A 16085-nucleotide genomic window follows, 5' to 3' on the forward strand; every position below is an offset into this window, starting at 1 on the left:
ACACACACACACACACACACACACACACACACACAACACTAGAGGAGTCTTGGACATAGCACATGCTGGACCAATGGTGAGCATATTACACCATTAAAAATGTCAGAATACAGGACAGGAGACAAGAGGCATAAATGGGGCAAATAAAATTATGCACTCTAGGCAAAATAGGTTTTGGTTATTGGGATATTGTATGATGAAGGACAAAACACTGCACATATTCTTCACTACAAATTCCAAACAACTGTGTCACACTCTGTGATGTCACCTTAACTAAACTCTGACCCCTTATACTCTGACCCCTAGGGTAGGGACGGTTGGTAAGGTAGCCAAGCCATCTGAGATAATCTTTATTAGCTTCCTTTGCTCTCAGCAGAAAGGAGATGCAAGATAAGCATTTGGGGTAGAAACGCAAGAGAAATAATGTCTTCTGAATTATTCTGTGATGGTGTGATGTCGTGTACGTAATGAGGATGAGAGAAGGCATCCTCCTAATTTATCTGTTTTAGTCAGTGCAGTATCCTCCCCTTAATTCACACCTTAGACCAGGGCGAAACTACACCTGGAGTGACTAATTACAGCCAATAACAGCTAACAAGGTTATGATAAGAAGCCTAGAATCTACCAGAATCTGAGGCAATAATAATTAAACTCAAGTCCTACCTTAACCAATCACAGGATGTTCCAAGACTAGATACACAAAGCACACTGAAATCCAAAACTAGAGTTGTCCTAATTTATCTGTTTTAGTCATGAGGCATGAGGAGGAGACATGTTCAGGAGGAGAAGATGTGTTCAGGAGGAGGAGACATGTTCAGGGGGAGAAGATGTGTACAGGAGATGTGTTTAGGAGAAGATGACAAATCCAGGGGGAGGAGACATGTTCAGGAGGAGAAGATATGTACAGGTGGAGGAGATGTGTTCAGAAGGAGGAGACGCGTTCAGGAGGAGGAGACGTTTTCAGGGGGGAAGAGACATGTTCAGGAGGAGGAGATGTGTTCAGGGGAAGAGAAATGTTCAGGAGGAGGAGACGTGTCCAAGGGTAGGAGACGTGTTCAGAGGGAGGACACATGTTCAGGAGGAGGAGACATGTTCATGAAGGGGAGACGTGCTCAGGGGGAGGAGACATGTTCAGGAAGAGGAGACGTGTTCAAGGGTAGGAGACATGTTCAGGAGGAGGAGATGTGTTCAGGGGGAGGAGACATGTTCAAGGGTAGGAGACATGTTCAGGGGGAGGAGACATGTTCAGGAAGAGGAGCCGTGTTCAGGGGAGGAGATATATTCAGGAGGAGGAGACGTGTTCAGGAGGAAGAGACATGTTCAGGGGGAGGAAACATGTTCAGGAGGAAGAGATGTGTTCAGGGGAGGAGACATGTTCAGGAAGGGGAGACATGTTCAGGGGTAGGAGACATGTTCAGGAGGAGAAGATGTGTTCAGGAGGAGGGGACCTGTTCAGGAGGAGTAGACGTGTTCAGGAGGAGTAGACGTGTTCAGGGGGAGGAAACGTGTTCATGAAGAGGAGACATGTTCAGGTGGAGGATATAGTGTCCATAAAAGTCAATGAAAGACTGATGGACATATAGAGAGATCAGGACATAGCGATGGGACAGAAAGGATTGTCCTGATTGATTGTCTTGCATCTTGGATGTTATTTTTCTTAGAGAGAGAGAGAGAGGGGGGGGATAAAGTCATCAAGAAAGAGGAAGATGTTGCAATGTGACCATGGAGTAGAGATCAAAGATATACCCCTCATATAAAATGCCCACTCAAACACTGATTATCAGCTTTGTTAGAAAAACCTCCATTTCACCTAAACTCATTAGTCACTTTGGTCATTGCAGTTTGTCAGACATGCTCTTAGTACACAAACATTCAGTTTCTGAACAATTCAATTCAATTCACTTGTGCTTTATTGGCATGACAAATATTGACCCTTGTATTGCTAAAGCTTTTCACATTCGTAATAACAATTATAGTAGTGGTAGTAAACCCTGTGATTATTTAAATATAAATAATATAGATTATTTAAATATAAAAATAAAGTTAATTGAAAGAACAAAATATATAAAAATAAAATACCCCAAATATACAGGATCAAAACATTCAAGGAAATGAAGGTAAAAAAAGAAAAGTAAAACAAACAAACCAAAAAATAGTAAAACAAAATACACTAAACAAAATAAACAAACTAACAAATAAACATTATTTAAAACTTAACAAATTAAATAGACAGTGGAGGCAAGCAGTTTAATCTACAGAATTACGTACAGAGGCCTACAGCATCAAAATGCTTAGGGACGTATGGGAGGAGGCCTGTTCCCCACACAGCACAGGAGCTGATGTATTGTCAGGGTCGTGGGTATTGTGCTGGTACAGGTTTATTGGACACAAGTGCATTGCACAGTTTTTATACGCCACTGTTACTCCTGGGTCCAGTATGATTCACAAACCCAAAACCCATGCAACAATGTTTACATCCTGTGGTCAGAACCTGACCACTTATGAAGCATTATGGGATGTCCAAACTGGTGTCCATAATGATGATAATTAATGAATAATTCTATCACCTATCATTGTATTTCATATCAAACATGAAGATACATAAAGAAATTCTGTTTCTTTTTTAGTGGATACCTTACTAAAAACACACTGTAATGCAATGTGAGAGTGAAACGATTAGCTATGACCATAGACGTAATTTTGTAATAAAAAGTGGGGGGGACATGGATTCGTCGCTATTTAAATATTTGGTTTTAACCGTAAAAACTGGGGGGGACCAACACCAGCTTTTGAAAAAGTGGGGGGGACATGTCCCCCCCGTCCCCCCCCAAATTACGTCCGTGGCTATGACACTGCTGCACATCTGTACACTATATTCACTCCAGGTCCTATTAGCTCGAAGCACTTCAGCTATTGGTCGAGATGTGCACTAAAGCGCTAAAATGCTAAAACGCTAAAATGCGCTTTCAAAAAGGGTGTTCAAATTAGCTAAAAGTAGCTTGTTTTATGTTGGATGCGTATAAAAGACATTGGCCATCAGTAAATGATGCATAGTACTCTTGCAGGGTCAGCACAAATGTGTTTCGGGTTTTTGGTGCAGTTAAAAATAACATTGCGTTGCATAAATCATTTCACACTCAAAGTGTGGCTATTTCACATTGGACATGAACTCAGTATTCCGATTAACCTGTTTAATAGTAGGTTTAATTGTCATTTATACCTTTGTAGATGTTTGTATTAATGCTGCTGAATACAAAGCCTGAATATAAGCCTACATTATATCAAAATAATGTAATTCTTTACTATTCCTATATAGAAACTGCTGGTTTGCCGTGCACGGCAAGCAGTAAAACAGATACAAAGAGTGTTTTAGCCACAGCTGTTTACACTGGGAGCATCATGCTCGCGTCAGTCATAGTGCTTATGACTCCATAGACAACTTTGAAAAGATGCGCTTTGAAGTGTTAAAAAAAGACTCACTTGGTCATGTCCTCAAATTTTTAAGTATGTGATGCGGCTCACCTCCTGTGTAAAAAAAAACATCATATGAACGCACCCTTACTTTGTGGAAAATGTTGATTTAAAGGTCACATGCAGAGTTCAGTGCAGAGCTTTGCTGGTAAGTTTTTGCACCTAAGTCACTGCATTGGCATGAGTTGGAGTGCAAGAGTGCACAGGCAGGAGCATATGAGCATGTGCATCCCGGATCGTGTGCGCACATCGAGGACGGGTCCGGGAAGCCAAGAGAGATGTGGAGTGAGATGACAACACAGAGGAGGCCTGAGCGGAGGTTTGAAGGCCATGCGAGCAAGATAAATATAAAAAGGTGGAGGGAAAGAAGGAGGGGTGGAAGGAAAGAGGAGAACACGGTGAGGTTTGAGCGTTCACACAAGGCACGTATCACCTCTTCATCACATAAACTAACGACTCTCACTCCAATGTGAGTTGGCCTAAATCTTCACATTTAACATATAACGCTTTACATCTGCATTGGTCTGCCGGTTCTTTAAAGCGTACCCGGGCGTCCTCCAGAGAAAGTGGGCTCGCCCAGCAGGTAGCCTGGCTGTTTGCTTTCCCCTTGGTCTGACATTTGAGATTATCACTTCAAAAAGTAAATCACCATATAATTTCACAGAGGATGGAAGCTGGACTGAAGGACAGATGAGGATGAAAGCCCAGGCAGATAAACATTAGAGGTGGAGAAGAGCAACATCTCACACAACACATTTTGTGGAAATACCAGAGTGTCTGAAATGATATCTGACAGCAGTAATCTCTAAGGGGTTTACAGTCAGAAGTGCACACCCACTCACTGTTAGCATAGGCCATATTTACCAAAGCCCAGCAGTGACTGAACTGTTACCAAGTCTGTTGAAATGTGCTGAATAATTCTGCTCCACTCATGATGGTAAGACAACGAGGCAGTAAGACATAATATTTTGGAGTCAGGTCTAGCTGTGAACACTGGAGGCCACTATGAGAATGAAAATCCTGTTTGGAAATAAACCTGTTTATTCACTTACAATAAAAATAAGAGTAGGTCTGTCTCAGTGGCAGAGTACTGAGGTCAGTATAGCTGTCAACTGGCAACAATACAGAAATATAAGCAAATGAATAAGTAAAATAAGTATGAAACATACATCTCAATATGTTTCAAAGGGCATGAAAGGGTTTATCAAAGGCAGGATCCAGTTTTTATTTATATGCAGCAGATCATTAAATGGATCAGAGAGTGTTTGGTACAATCCCACAAACAATATGTTTTCTGTTCTTTGGCCCAGCTGAGACGGCGGAGGCGCAAATCCACAATGGGAAGAATATATCTATTCATAGATTCTTTTAAAGGTCAGGTATAACACCCTTCTTGCTGCTCATCTCTGCTCCTGCCTGACTGTAATGAATGTGTGCAGGTGGCAGAGTTTGTGTGGCTTAGAGGAAGTCTACCACCTGCCTTCATCTAGCGTGGTGCATGCTTTGAGGACTCGGTTGAGAAGAAGAGGAGAAAGACTATGGAAAAGAAAGATGCAACTCATATCAAAGACTGATAAGCTGAGCTCTGTGCTAATATATAATTTACACCTACAGAGTTAAAATCGAAGTACACTATACTGCAGCTGCTTAACTTATTCAGCGTTCTCTGATCACTGCTTAGTTTACTGTGCTACAAAGAGTGGTCTGAGAAATGAAGAATGCCTTTATGTTTTATGGAAGACTGCAATCATCTGAAGTTCGCACTTTTAAAACTAATGAATTCCTCTTTGAGCAATTCACATTTGGGTTGGTGAAATACGAGTGAAACTCTCCATTGTGTCAACTCTGAATTGTTCTCCAGCTATTTCAGCACCGCTCACTAAACAGACTATGCCTTGCCGGGTGACAGGCGACACAAGCCCCTCTTCGAGCCGACGGAGCCAACCACTCACCCCCCTCTTCAACGATATGTCACGTGATCTACACACACACAGGCTTCAAGTATCTGCGTTTGCAGAAGACACGTGATACAGCAGATTCATATGACATATGATCACAGTAATGATAAGACATTTCAATTCGAGGCCTCAGCTACTATATCACGTCCTTGTATAAGTTGCTTATGTTCCATTTCTAAATATCTACAGGCAGTAAACTAAAGTAATGCACTGGGAAGAAGTGAAGTTACTGGCCTAAGCAGATAAAAACACTAATTTACTGCAGCATGCACTGATTTATCCAATAGTTTTTTTTATGTGTATTCCTACAAAATACATTTTCTTTATAAATCCAGGAATGTTATTGTGGGTTTGTTGTGGGTTTAAATAAAACCGAACCCCAGTCTATCAGCTGTAATTGAATTGTCATGAAAAGTCTACAGTAGTTGGACTGTGAAGACATGATAGAACCTCTGCAGGGTTGAACCTATCACTCTGTACCGTGATCTTTGCCTAGAGGATACTATGTTATTATGAAGAAATATTGCTTTATATGAAGCCATATTCCCTGGCCGTTGCTGTACGTGCGTGTACATGTTAAGGGAAGTGAAATGTCTTGTAAGGTTTGGGATAATCTGGAGAATATATACTGTATGCCACATATCGCAGAAGTAGAGACAGCCGTGTGTCCAGGGACGTCCTTATTTGCTTAACCTCGCCAGCACCGCATGTATGTCGAACGCTTTAGATGAACCGTCAGGTCACTGGAGACCTTCGGTACATGGATTTGCCAACTAAGCACAGGGCTTTCCTTAATCAAATACTGTTGGCTAAAGTCAAACGCTTGCACTGAGATTTTTACACTTCCTCACACTTCCTAGGACTTGTTGCTCATCTCCCCCACATACATTTGGGGTCTTTGGACTAGGACGTGGAGGGTTTGATATTTGGGAGGACACATTTGCTGGATGTAATACAAAAGACTTTATTATTTTTATTGTGTGTTAGCATGTTAGTGTAACGGGGTGTCAAGCCCCGTTTTGTGGGGGTAGTAGCAGCAACCTCACCTTGGACGACGGGAGAGCGGAAGGATCTGGGTCCCCACCCTCCAGTACAATTAGCCTCAGTGCTTATTTGTTTAAGTATGGGTAGCCTGCCCTGTTCTACACTATGGCTTCTAACTTCCCCAATAAATAGATGTAAGGTGAGCCACTGCCTGAAATGGTGAGGTGGGCTTCGGTAGACCCTGACACGGTGGCGGCCCGAAGGATTGGTGTTAACCACACTGTGAATGGCTACAGGTTTGTTAACCCCCCTTTCCCCCTCCCTAGATCAGGACAGGACAGGTGAGACGCCCCCACTCCAAGGTAGGTATATCAGTAACACAGTAAATACCCTGTTGGGCATCCAACACATACACACAATATAACTCAAACAGTGACTATACTTAAACAACTATAATTTGAACAATTATTAACATAGTTTATTCATTTTAAACATATATAAATCTGGGTGTTCCTCTGGAATTAAATGAAACAAATGACAACAACAGCAGTAAATAATCCACAATATTATTTCTGCACTCCCACTCTGGGTGTATTTGGCAGTCCACAGTTTGAGAGAAAGAGTCTACGAACGGTCACGTGGATCTCAGTCTCTGATCACAGTCTCTGATCACGAGACAAAATACTCTTTCTTAACGTAGCCTCATAAATAAAATACCCAGGAAAGACAAACAAATACAAAATAAATCACTTCCCTTCAACTGAGGAGGCGAACTGCTGAGAGGATGTCGTCTGGATGGCAGGGTACACGGCAACAGTCTGACACGGAGAAACAGTCTCTGAAGACCAGGAACACGCTGAGTCTCTGTGTGGCGCTTCCCCACTGCCGCCGGACGGCAGACGCGGCCGCAATCCCTCGCGTTGTGCGTGAACACGGCTCCCACTCAACCTGCAGCTAACGCCAGCCCAAACGCGCGCACACGGACACGCAGGAAAGTGCACAAAAAACAAACCAGCAGCCTTCCCCCGCGGCAACGCCGTATCCTCCGCCACATGCACGTTGCAGAAAAGGCCTCACGCACTCTTCTTGCTACACAAAGGTGGGCACGTCCGCCATTTCGTGCGCTACGCAACAGCTGAATTTTCCCCGAGACCAGTCCTGACTCAATACGCACCGGAGTCTAGTTTAAAGAGCCCTCAGACCTGCTCGTCTCACTCTGAACGCTGGTGCTCACAAATACAGACTTTCTCTCGTTTGAAAACACATAAATACTCGTTTGTTCTCTCTATATGGCTGGAGAGCACGCATACACGTTTACTGCTCTTAACCCACCGTTCGCTTTCGATTTCCTTGACCCGCCCCCAAAGCGATACTGGGACCTCACATTCATCTTCGGACAATACTTTTAACCCTTGCATGCCCCGGTACACACAGTACATTGTTGGAGATTGCAGAAAAGTAACTAAAGCATCATAAATATTTGTGTACTCCACATTAGCAATTAATATGTGATTCCATTATTGTACAAAGACAACGCTGAAGAATTACTATCCAGAGCCTTGAGTATGTAACCACTTCCCTCACTAATAAAATGAGTATCTAAATAAATTATATGAGTGTGATGTAACTTCATCTATTGTGTTTATCTATTTTGTATATATAGTTTAGTGTTTCTTTCGAAACGTTGATAAAAACACGGATTTGGTGGAGTTTATTTGGCTGTACCACATCGAACCGACAGGTGGCGGTAGACGCGCTCAGGTAGCGCTCGGTGAGGAGCGCGTCCCGCAGCCAGATACGCGCTGAGCGCGCAGCGTGGGCAGAGCTCCACACACACGTCCGCACACACGCCGGAGTTTCACCAACACAAAGTGATCGCTCGTTACAAACTGGCAACTCTGACTAAAGCGAACAAACTGTCCGGGGTTCGAGAGGGGCGACCCGCTTCGGAGCCCACAGGAGCGCAGACGTTGGTGATAAAACACTGGTACGGAAATACAGGGTTTGAGTTTTGAGCGATGCGCTGGCAGCATGGCCAGATGGTTCAAGGAACACCTGGGATTCAAAACGACCAAAGCTTCTCCACCGGCGCCTCCGAAACCGGACTACCGACACACCGCCCTATCAGGTACGCCTGGCTACCAGCCGCCCGGCACCGGCGCGACCTCGCAGTACCCAGGCTCGGCTCAGCCCGACATACTCACTGCGTACAAACTACAGAAGGAACTGGACTTCGAGGATCCGTACACGGGAGGCGGAAATATTCCCTTCTCGGGTGGACTGGGTTCGCTGGGCTCGCCGGATGTAAAGTACGTGTCTCCGAAACACAGGCTTATCAAGGTTGAAACGAACTCGACTTCGGGCAGCGGTGCCGCCGCAACCCAAACGGGGACCGTGGGGAGCACCAAGTCCCCCACGTCTCCACCCGCGGAACCGGAGAGCAAGCAGGAGAAGGTAAGGTTGCTTCCAGAGCCGCACAGGTAGCTCCTGGGACGGACGGCACCGGTCCAGCGCCAGTTCACATCTGTTCGTCTCCAACACTGCAGCTGTTTGGAGAAGCAGTATTAACATGCTGTTTAACACCTGAACTCTCTGCATATCGGACCTGCACAGCACGGTCCCCAGGCTACTATTATCTTTCTACGATCCACGTGCTTGCGTTGTCAAAACCTGAAAAACAAGTCGGTTTATCTGTTCCCCAACGGTTGTGTTAGGTCTTGGCAGAACGTCGTTACATGACATTCATAAACACTCTTCACGTGACGTCAATCATGCATAACTTAGTGTTCATTCATAACAAGTTAGTTATAACTAGTATGTATTAGGTCTAGCCTTTTTTTTTTTTTTTAGCTGGGCTTGTGACTTTGTATAAACTTTTTTGGATAACCTACAGTACAGTATATACAGTATATGATTGCCTCAATTTCCTTCGAGATTAATAAAGTAATATTTCTATTATTCTATTATCTATCTGCCTATTATACACATTATAATGAATGCGAACGTCAGAATCCCATCCTAGATATGCCTATAAAACAGTTTACAATCTACTATGACACACTAAAATTCAATTGTAATATGATTAATGTTCTGCAAAGTAATAATGGTAATAATGAGGATGATGCTGATATGATGAAGTCTTGCATTATTGCCCAATACCGGTTGTTTCACCAATGTAACGTTAGCACCCGGAATAAAACACGCACACCCGCACTCACCCACTGTGTTTATTTAATTAATCTGTCACCTTGTAATAACTTGGTTGATGCGTATGGAAAACAGCCAGGGATCCTTCTTGTTATATCGGGTTTTATTGTACCTAGACTTCCTCTCTCATACCTGCCGCACCTCTTGTTCAAGGTGGGGCACGCCCGCTGTGTGCAGGTAGGTTGAACTCACTCACAGCTGAGTCCACCGGTGCTGCTGACAGTGACTGTGAGAGGCTAAATTGCTGTGACGATGGATAGAAATTGCTGTCCACCTGCGGTGGGGGCACGCGGGTCATGCTAGGTGTTAAGCCCGGCCCGCTCAGCCACCTCTGCACATATGGAGTTAGAAGCTGTGAAGTAACAGCTGCACAAAACGAAAACCAGCACAGATTTGTTATTTTCGGTTTCACCATATGCTGTAGGTCGCCCATTATATTTGAGCTTGGAGATGTTTAAACAACAAACCAATGACGGCAGCGGTACCCAGCGTCTGATCTTGATTGGTGGCCCGTGTCTTCGGTCTGATGATGTCTACAGAGCGTTTTAGCCCAGGATGTAATGAACATGCTCCAGCACTGTCAATCATTGAAGGGTGGCTGACATACCTGTTCTTACAGACCTTGCAGTGGCTGGTCTATCTAATTAAAACGCTGCATGCTGACTCCTCTTAACGCGAGCTCGGCTGTCTTTGACGGTAGTGGTAAGCGACCCCCTGCATTTGAAACAAGGCAGACAATGTAGAGAGCTGATAAGTGCTGTTATTACTGTTGAAAGGGTGAACTGGAGCGGCCAGTTCACCCAGGTCGGCGAATTACATGGTGTTGAACGATGAACGCACGCACATACGAAAAAAAAAACCGTGTAAGGCCGAGGAGAGGGAAGGTACACCGTGGCAGCTGGCTTGATTAAGTTCCGAGGAAAGGTGCTAAAATCTCACAGCCGCTCGGAAACATTCACAGGGTAAGTATTTATAGTGGTGCTGGAAATTTCTAGCTAATATGGAGCATTCATTTGGACCTGAAGCGTTTGTGGGATTTTAGAAATGCCAGTGTTAATCTCAGCAGTGCTCACCGGTATCAGCATGGGCCTATGATGTCATGCGTTACGGTAATGAGGCCGGCAGGGTTTGCTGGCCGTGCAGACTGCAGCCCATCGACCGGACTGACGTGCTGGCTTCCTCCTGATACTGCAGAAAGGCCAATTGATGTTTTAATTACTTGAGTAGTGAGGGCTAATTACATAACTGCTTACCTAAATGCTCAGAATGCCAATAGCCATGTCAAGTGTTTTGTTTAACCTCGAGCTTTGAAGCAACAGCACGATACCTTTCATTTCGCACTTTAAATGGTGGGCCGGGCCTTGGCAGACACGGGGTGCAAGTGGACATGTGTGGGGCTGCTGGGGGCTTTAGGTGCAGCTGGTGGGTGCTGTGAGTGTGAGCGGTGAAGGTAGCGCAGGAACAGGTAAGCAGATTTAAGTGTACAGCAGAGGTGAAGGTGGCAGCTCTCTGCATTACCTTTAATGTGTTTTTGTTTAGAGTGATTAGCCCTTCATGAGTGAATGACTTTAGGTAGATTATCAATTATCATACTGCTGTACTGCTAATTAACACACACACACACACACACACACACACACACACACACACACACACACACAGCTTTGACCATTCTCAGCACAAGGTGGTCAAGGACTCTTCAAAGTGAATTACTAGAAGATAAACAGCAGATAATGAAAGCAAACAAACCTCACACAGGCAGGCAAGTGCGCATGCACACACACACACACACACACACACACACACACACACACACACACACACACACAAGGTCTGACCTTGCACTTGCCCATGTCTTTAAGGTCTTCATTCTCACATGTGTTGATGATTTATGTAGGTTTTTTTCACATGTGGTGATTTATATAGGTTTTTTTTCTTGTTGCTGTACCACTAACCTCAAATTCTTGGCAACAAAATAATCTGGATAGACAATCCAAGGCAGTTAGAACAAGGAGAACATACTTGGAATTAAAGTCACTCATTTTCCTCTAGAGAATCACATGATCACAGGTACAGGTGAGATGGTCTTTACCGCCTCCTTCCTTCACCTGCGCTGCGTGCAACAAATTGCCACCAGCTGTGCTCTTTTACCAGAGCAAAATGTTGTTGCAGGGCTGGTACTACACCTGGTACTTATGGGTGGCACAGTCATGTTTAGACTACAGCGATGCTAGCTATTTAGCATGGCTTCTACATTTACATTAGCATTAGCAAGGTCAGGATCAGTATTTATATTAACATGCCACAATATCCCTACATGTATACATTGGCGTGCATGTGACTTTGGCTGGTACGACTGGCTCTTAATTCTTCTGAAATGAAATGGTGCCATAAAAATTGATAATACCTCTCACAGTGGCAAAATATGCAGAGTATGCGCGTCAGCCTCGCGACGATGTCTGTGTCAGGGTTCCAGTGTAAGGCTTCATGCTCATGTCTGCACTAAAAGCACTGGAGCTTATTACGAGAAAAGTCAGGAGGCAAGATATTTACTGAACTACATTTAGCTGGGACGTTACCATCGCGTCTTCTGCCTGCTGCCTGCTTATCTGATAATCTAAGCTGCTATCAACTCCATTTTTGATGTTTGCAGCGTTAGCTTTGGATTGTGTCGCGTGCGTAGAACGGCGGGTGGGCCCTCTTCACACTTAATGGTGTGTTGGGCCCTCCGCACACTTAATGGTGTGTTGGGCCCTCCGCACACTTAATGGTGTGTTTGTGAACGTGGTGGAAGTGTAGTGGGCCTTTGGGTTTCGCAGTCTTCTCCTGCCTTGAATATGCACTTGAGATTCCATTTATAGAAGAGCTTTTAGGCTTTTAGCATTGAGCTGACTCACGTAATCTTCCTGACATGCTACTGATACATTTTCAGTTGTTTTTTTTTTCTTTCATGGATTAATTTCCATCCACCATTAAATGGCTTTGCAGGAGACTAACGCACCCTTGAGCAGTAACCTGTTTTGATTTCACCCAAAGTTCAGAAAGGTACATTAGGTGCATTACATGGCTTTGGTTTGTAAAGCAGCAAGCATATCAGTATCATGTTGAATAGGGATGGTTAACATGACTGACACTCATATTCAGAATCTTTCAGAATGACCTTCGGAATATTATTTTGTCTCCTGAAATTAGTTGCTTTGAAAGGCTTTCGCCTTTGAGTACTGCCATCAAAGGTGCAACTGTATTATGGGTAATGTAGTTATTGGAGACTCAGCCGATTAGTTTGCTTCTGTAATGTCTGTGATGGAACACATCAGTGTCACTATCTTGTCTGAAAGTGTCAGCAGTGCTGAGACATATAATCCAATTAACTTTAATATACCAGAAAATAAAATTAACATTTCCTCAAAGAATACTCTAGGTCATATTCAAATTTCACTTACCTTCACTATGAGGAGACATATTGTCAGAAAGATTTTTCTAAACTTCATTTTTATGTGTGGGGAAGCAATAAAATACTAATAAGTTGAAGTACATGAAGTAGGTCCATATTTTCATGTGTGAAGGCTAAACAAGTCTTCACTTCAGTATGTTTTTGTTAAACCAAAGCAGTTAAAGCAAGTTCGATATTTTTTTTACCATTTAATTGGCTTTAAAGGGCTAGGGAAGAGGTATTGCTATTCCTCTTAAATTAGGCTGATGGAGCTTCAAACTACACAGGCTATTGTGTCAGTAGCTATGGCAACAGTTTGCACACATATGCTAGTTTGGGGATTTTTTTTTTCGTCTTTTTTTGAGCTCTTGTGAGAAATGTAATTGAATGGATGAGAAGCTAAGGCACCATGACTGAGGCATTCGCTCTGGTATCTCAGACATCCATATCTTCACTGAAATGACTATGTGAAAAGGGAAAAAAAGAACCCATTGAACATTGGTTAACCTCAGGTATGTCCATTTTGTTTTCTATTATCAGAATTCACACTTCCTGGCTTTCTCAGAAGAGTCAGGGTGGAGGTGTGTGTAGCCGTGCTCCATCTGAGGCGGGAGAAAGGCTCCTTCTGTATAAGCATGAGTCAGGAGATGGGGCGGCTTGCGTTAGCAGAATCACACAGCATTCTTACCTAAAATAGTCATGCTTCATTCCTATGGGTGAGGATGACACCACCCAGTTCAAAGATAACCACCACACAGCTGGCATCGGAGAGGTCGGGAGTGGATTGTGAAATCTACGCAACGTTTGATAAAGGGCCAGTGAGTTCACGAAGGGTCCAGCTCTGTTGCCAAGCTCAAAAGTAAATGTAGGTGCTTAAATTAGCTTTGAGTTAAGCAGTTGATTAACCTGTCACTAAACTATGTTATGGTTCTGAACTGGGGTTGAGTCTGAGGTCTGAACTGGGGTTGAGTGTCTTTCAGGCCCAGATTATAAGTGTCCACTAGGACCACTCAGCCAGTGCAGTGGTCTGGGTCCAGCGGGTTGTTCTAAGCGGTGTGTAACGTGCGCACACGCATGTCCGCTCACATGCGCTGGTGTTTCTGCTTCATGACAGAATGAGGAAAGGATGCGTGAGCAGGATTTAAAAAAAGAACCCTATCGGGCCCAGAAGGAACTTCGGCACACAGAGAACGGGAGAGAAAACTGCACGGAAATGGAAAAGAGAGAAGAAAAAACTAAAAAAACTCCAAACAAAAGGGCTCGGCGTGGTGGGCGCGGTGGGTGTGGAGAACATGAGGTATTTTTAACCACCAGGCTGGAAGTGCAGGGCCTGTCTGAGAGCACACACACGCCTCTCAGATGCTGCACCTCCGCCTGCCCCGTGATGGTGGTGATGGAGTCCTCCGGCGCAGTGTACACCTGGTATGGAAAAGGTGCCAACGGCTACTGAGGTTCGGGGTACCTCATCCCACATACCTCAGACCTCTGCTTTTAGGTTGAGTCAGCAGTACCTTGTTAGGACTTACTTGTTAGGGGTCCTGGCCTTCACCAATATTATGGCTAACACATCAAAGCTATTTTTAGTTTTAAATTACTACATGCAGTTGCAGCAATGCATTATGGTACTAAATTTACACCTTGACGATGACTATAGTCATAGCTATTTTTAAGATTAAAGCCACATGACCTTATTGAGACATTACATTACTGAGGATTTATAGTAATAATTTGCAAGGTGCGATTTTTTTGTACTTTTTGTAAAACATTCAAGTAAAAGTCGGATAATGTAAGCTGGCTATAGTTTAACTTTCAGTTGTTGGAAAAAAAGGCGAAGAGGCATTTGCTCCAGGGTTAAGGAAGTGCTCTCTTCCTGACAGGAAGTGTTTACATTCTCTTTTGACTGAGCAAGTCTGCTCCCTCCACTCGAGTTAGACAGGGAGTGGTTCCCTCTTCCTTTCAGCATCTTCGGTATGACATTCAGAGCTCCAGCAGAACCTTCCGGGCTTCCAGCCTTCCGGGCTTGCTTGGCCTGACTAGAGTTGTGTTCATCGCTGTCACGCTGCCTGAGTTGACTCGAGGTTTGACCTCAGTTGGTATGGGGTCAGGCAGTATCGGGCCTCCTTCTGTGTGCGTGTCGGCGGAGCTGGGGTGGACGAATGTGGACCTCCACCCTGCTCCACCCGCCCCATTGTCGGGCGCCCAGGTCGAAGGCCCTCGTGCCTCTCTGGGCGTATCCGAGGTCATGCCGTTTCCTCCTGTAGTCGAGCAACTGGGGCGAGGGTCCACGTGCAGTCCTTTGGTGTGACTCGCCACAGCTGCTGAAACCTCCCCGGCGTGTGCCAAGAGTTTTGTGGAACGTCATGCGGAAGCCTGTTTCAGATCAGTGGGAGGAAGATTTGTGTGACATTGAGGTGTTGCCTTGAGTTACTGCTCCGGTGGGGTGTGCACAACGTTGTTCTTGTGCCAGTGGGAAGACGGTGAAGGCAGATATGCGTGTCAGACCATTTGAAGAATACTGTTTAAAGCGATTCCAAATGTCTCAGTGCTCAAAGAATAATAAAAAAACATACAAGAAGTGGTTTAATCTTGGCATCGTGTAGCCAAAACCTCAGTATAAGTGTGTGTACATTATTTTCTCACAATGCCCATATACATTATTATACACCACATTATCTTTGGTACCAAATTCTTATACCCTAAACACCATGTCTTAGTTTTTCTCTAAAATTCCTACTCACAGTGTGAGAGATGGAGAGAGAGAGAGAAAGAAAGTGAGAAAGAGAAAGAGAGAGACGAGGACAGAAAAGATAGAGAAAGGAAATTGGATTTTGTCAAGCGTGTCCCACAGTACTTAATCTTGAATATCTGTGGTGTATTAAAAGCCATGTAATCTCCCTGCTCTCCTCCAGGCTGGGGCAGGTGGCGAGTGCTTCCGCCCAGGCCGGAGAAACTCTCGAGTGGGCAGTCTGCCTTAGGGGAGAGTCACCTCCTCCATAATGGAGTGGGGTTATGAATGAAGAGTGACCTCAACA

General features: G+C 44.3%; 1 protein-coding gene across 4 annotated transcripts in view; it reads left to right on the forward strand.

Moving 5' to 3' along the window:
• The first annotated feature begins 8199 nt into the window (after positions 1-8199).
• Positions 8200-16085, forward strand: part of shf (Src homology 2 domain containing F) — a 94106-nt gene continuing 86220 nt past the window's right edge. For 2 of the 4 annotated variants that reach the window (XM_076989591.1, XM_076989569.1), the window contains exon 1: positions 8200-8867. In XM_076989591.1, the coding sequence (XP_076845706.1) occupies positions 8445-8867 (423 nt within the window). In that variant the 5' untranslated portion in view covers positions 8200-8444. The remainder of the gene's footprint in view (positions 8868-16085) is intronic. The other 2 variants (XM_076989576.1, XM_076989586.1) reach the window with 1 other exon arrangement.

This window comes from Brachyhypopomus gauderio, chromosome 2 (assembly GCF_052324685.1).
Source record: "Brachyhypopomus gauderio isolate BG-103 chromosome 2, BGAUD_0.2, whole genome shotgun sequence".
NCBI classification, from domain to species: Eukaryota; Metazoa; Chordata; class Actinopteri; order Gymnotiformes; family Hypopomidae; genus Brachyhypopomus; species Brachyhypopomus gauderio.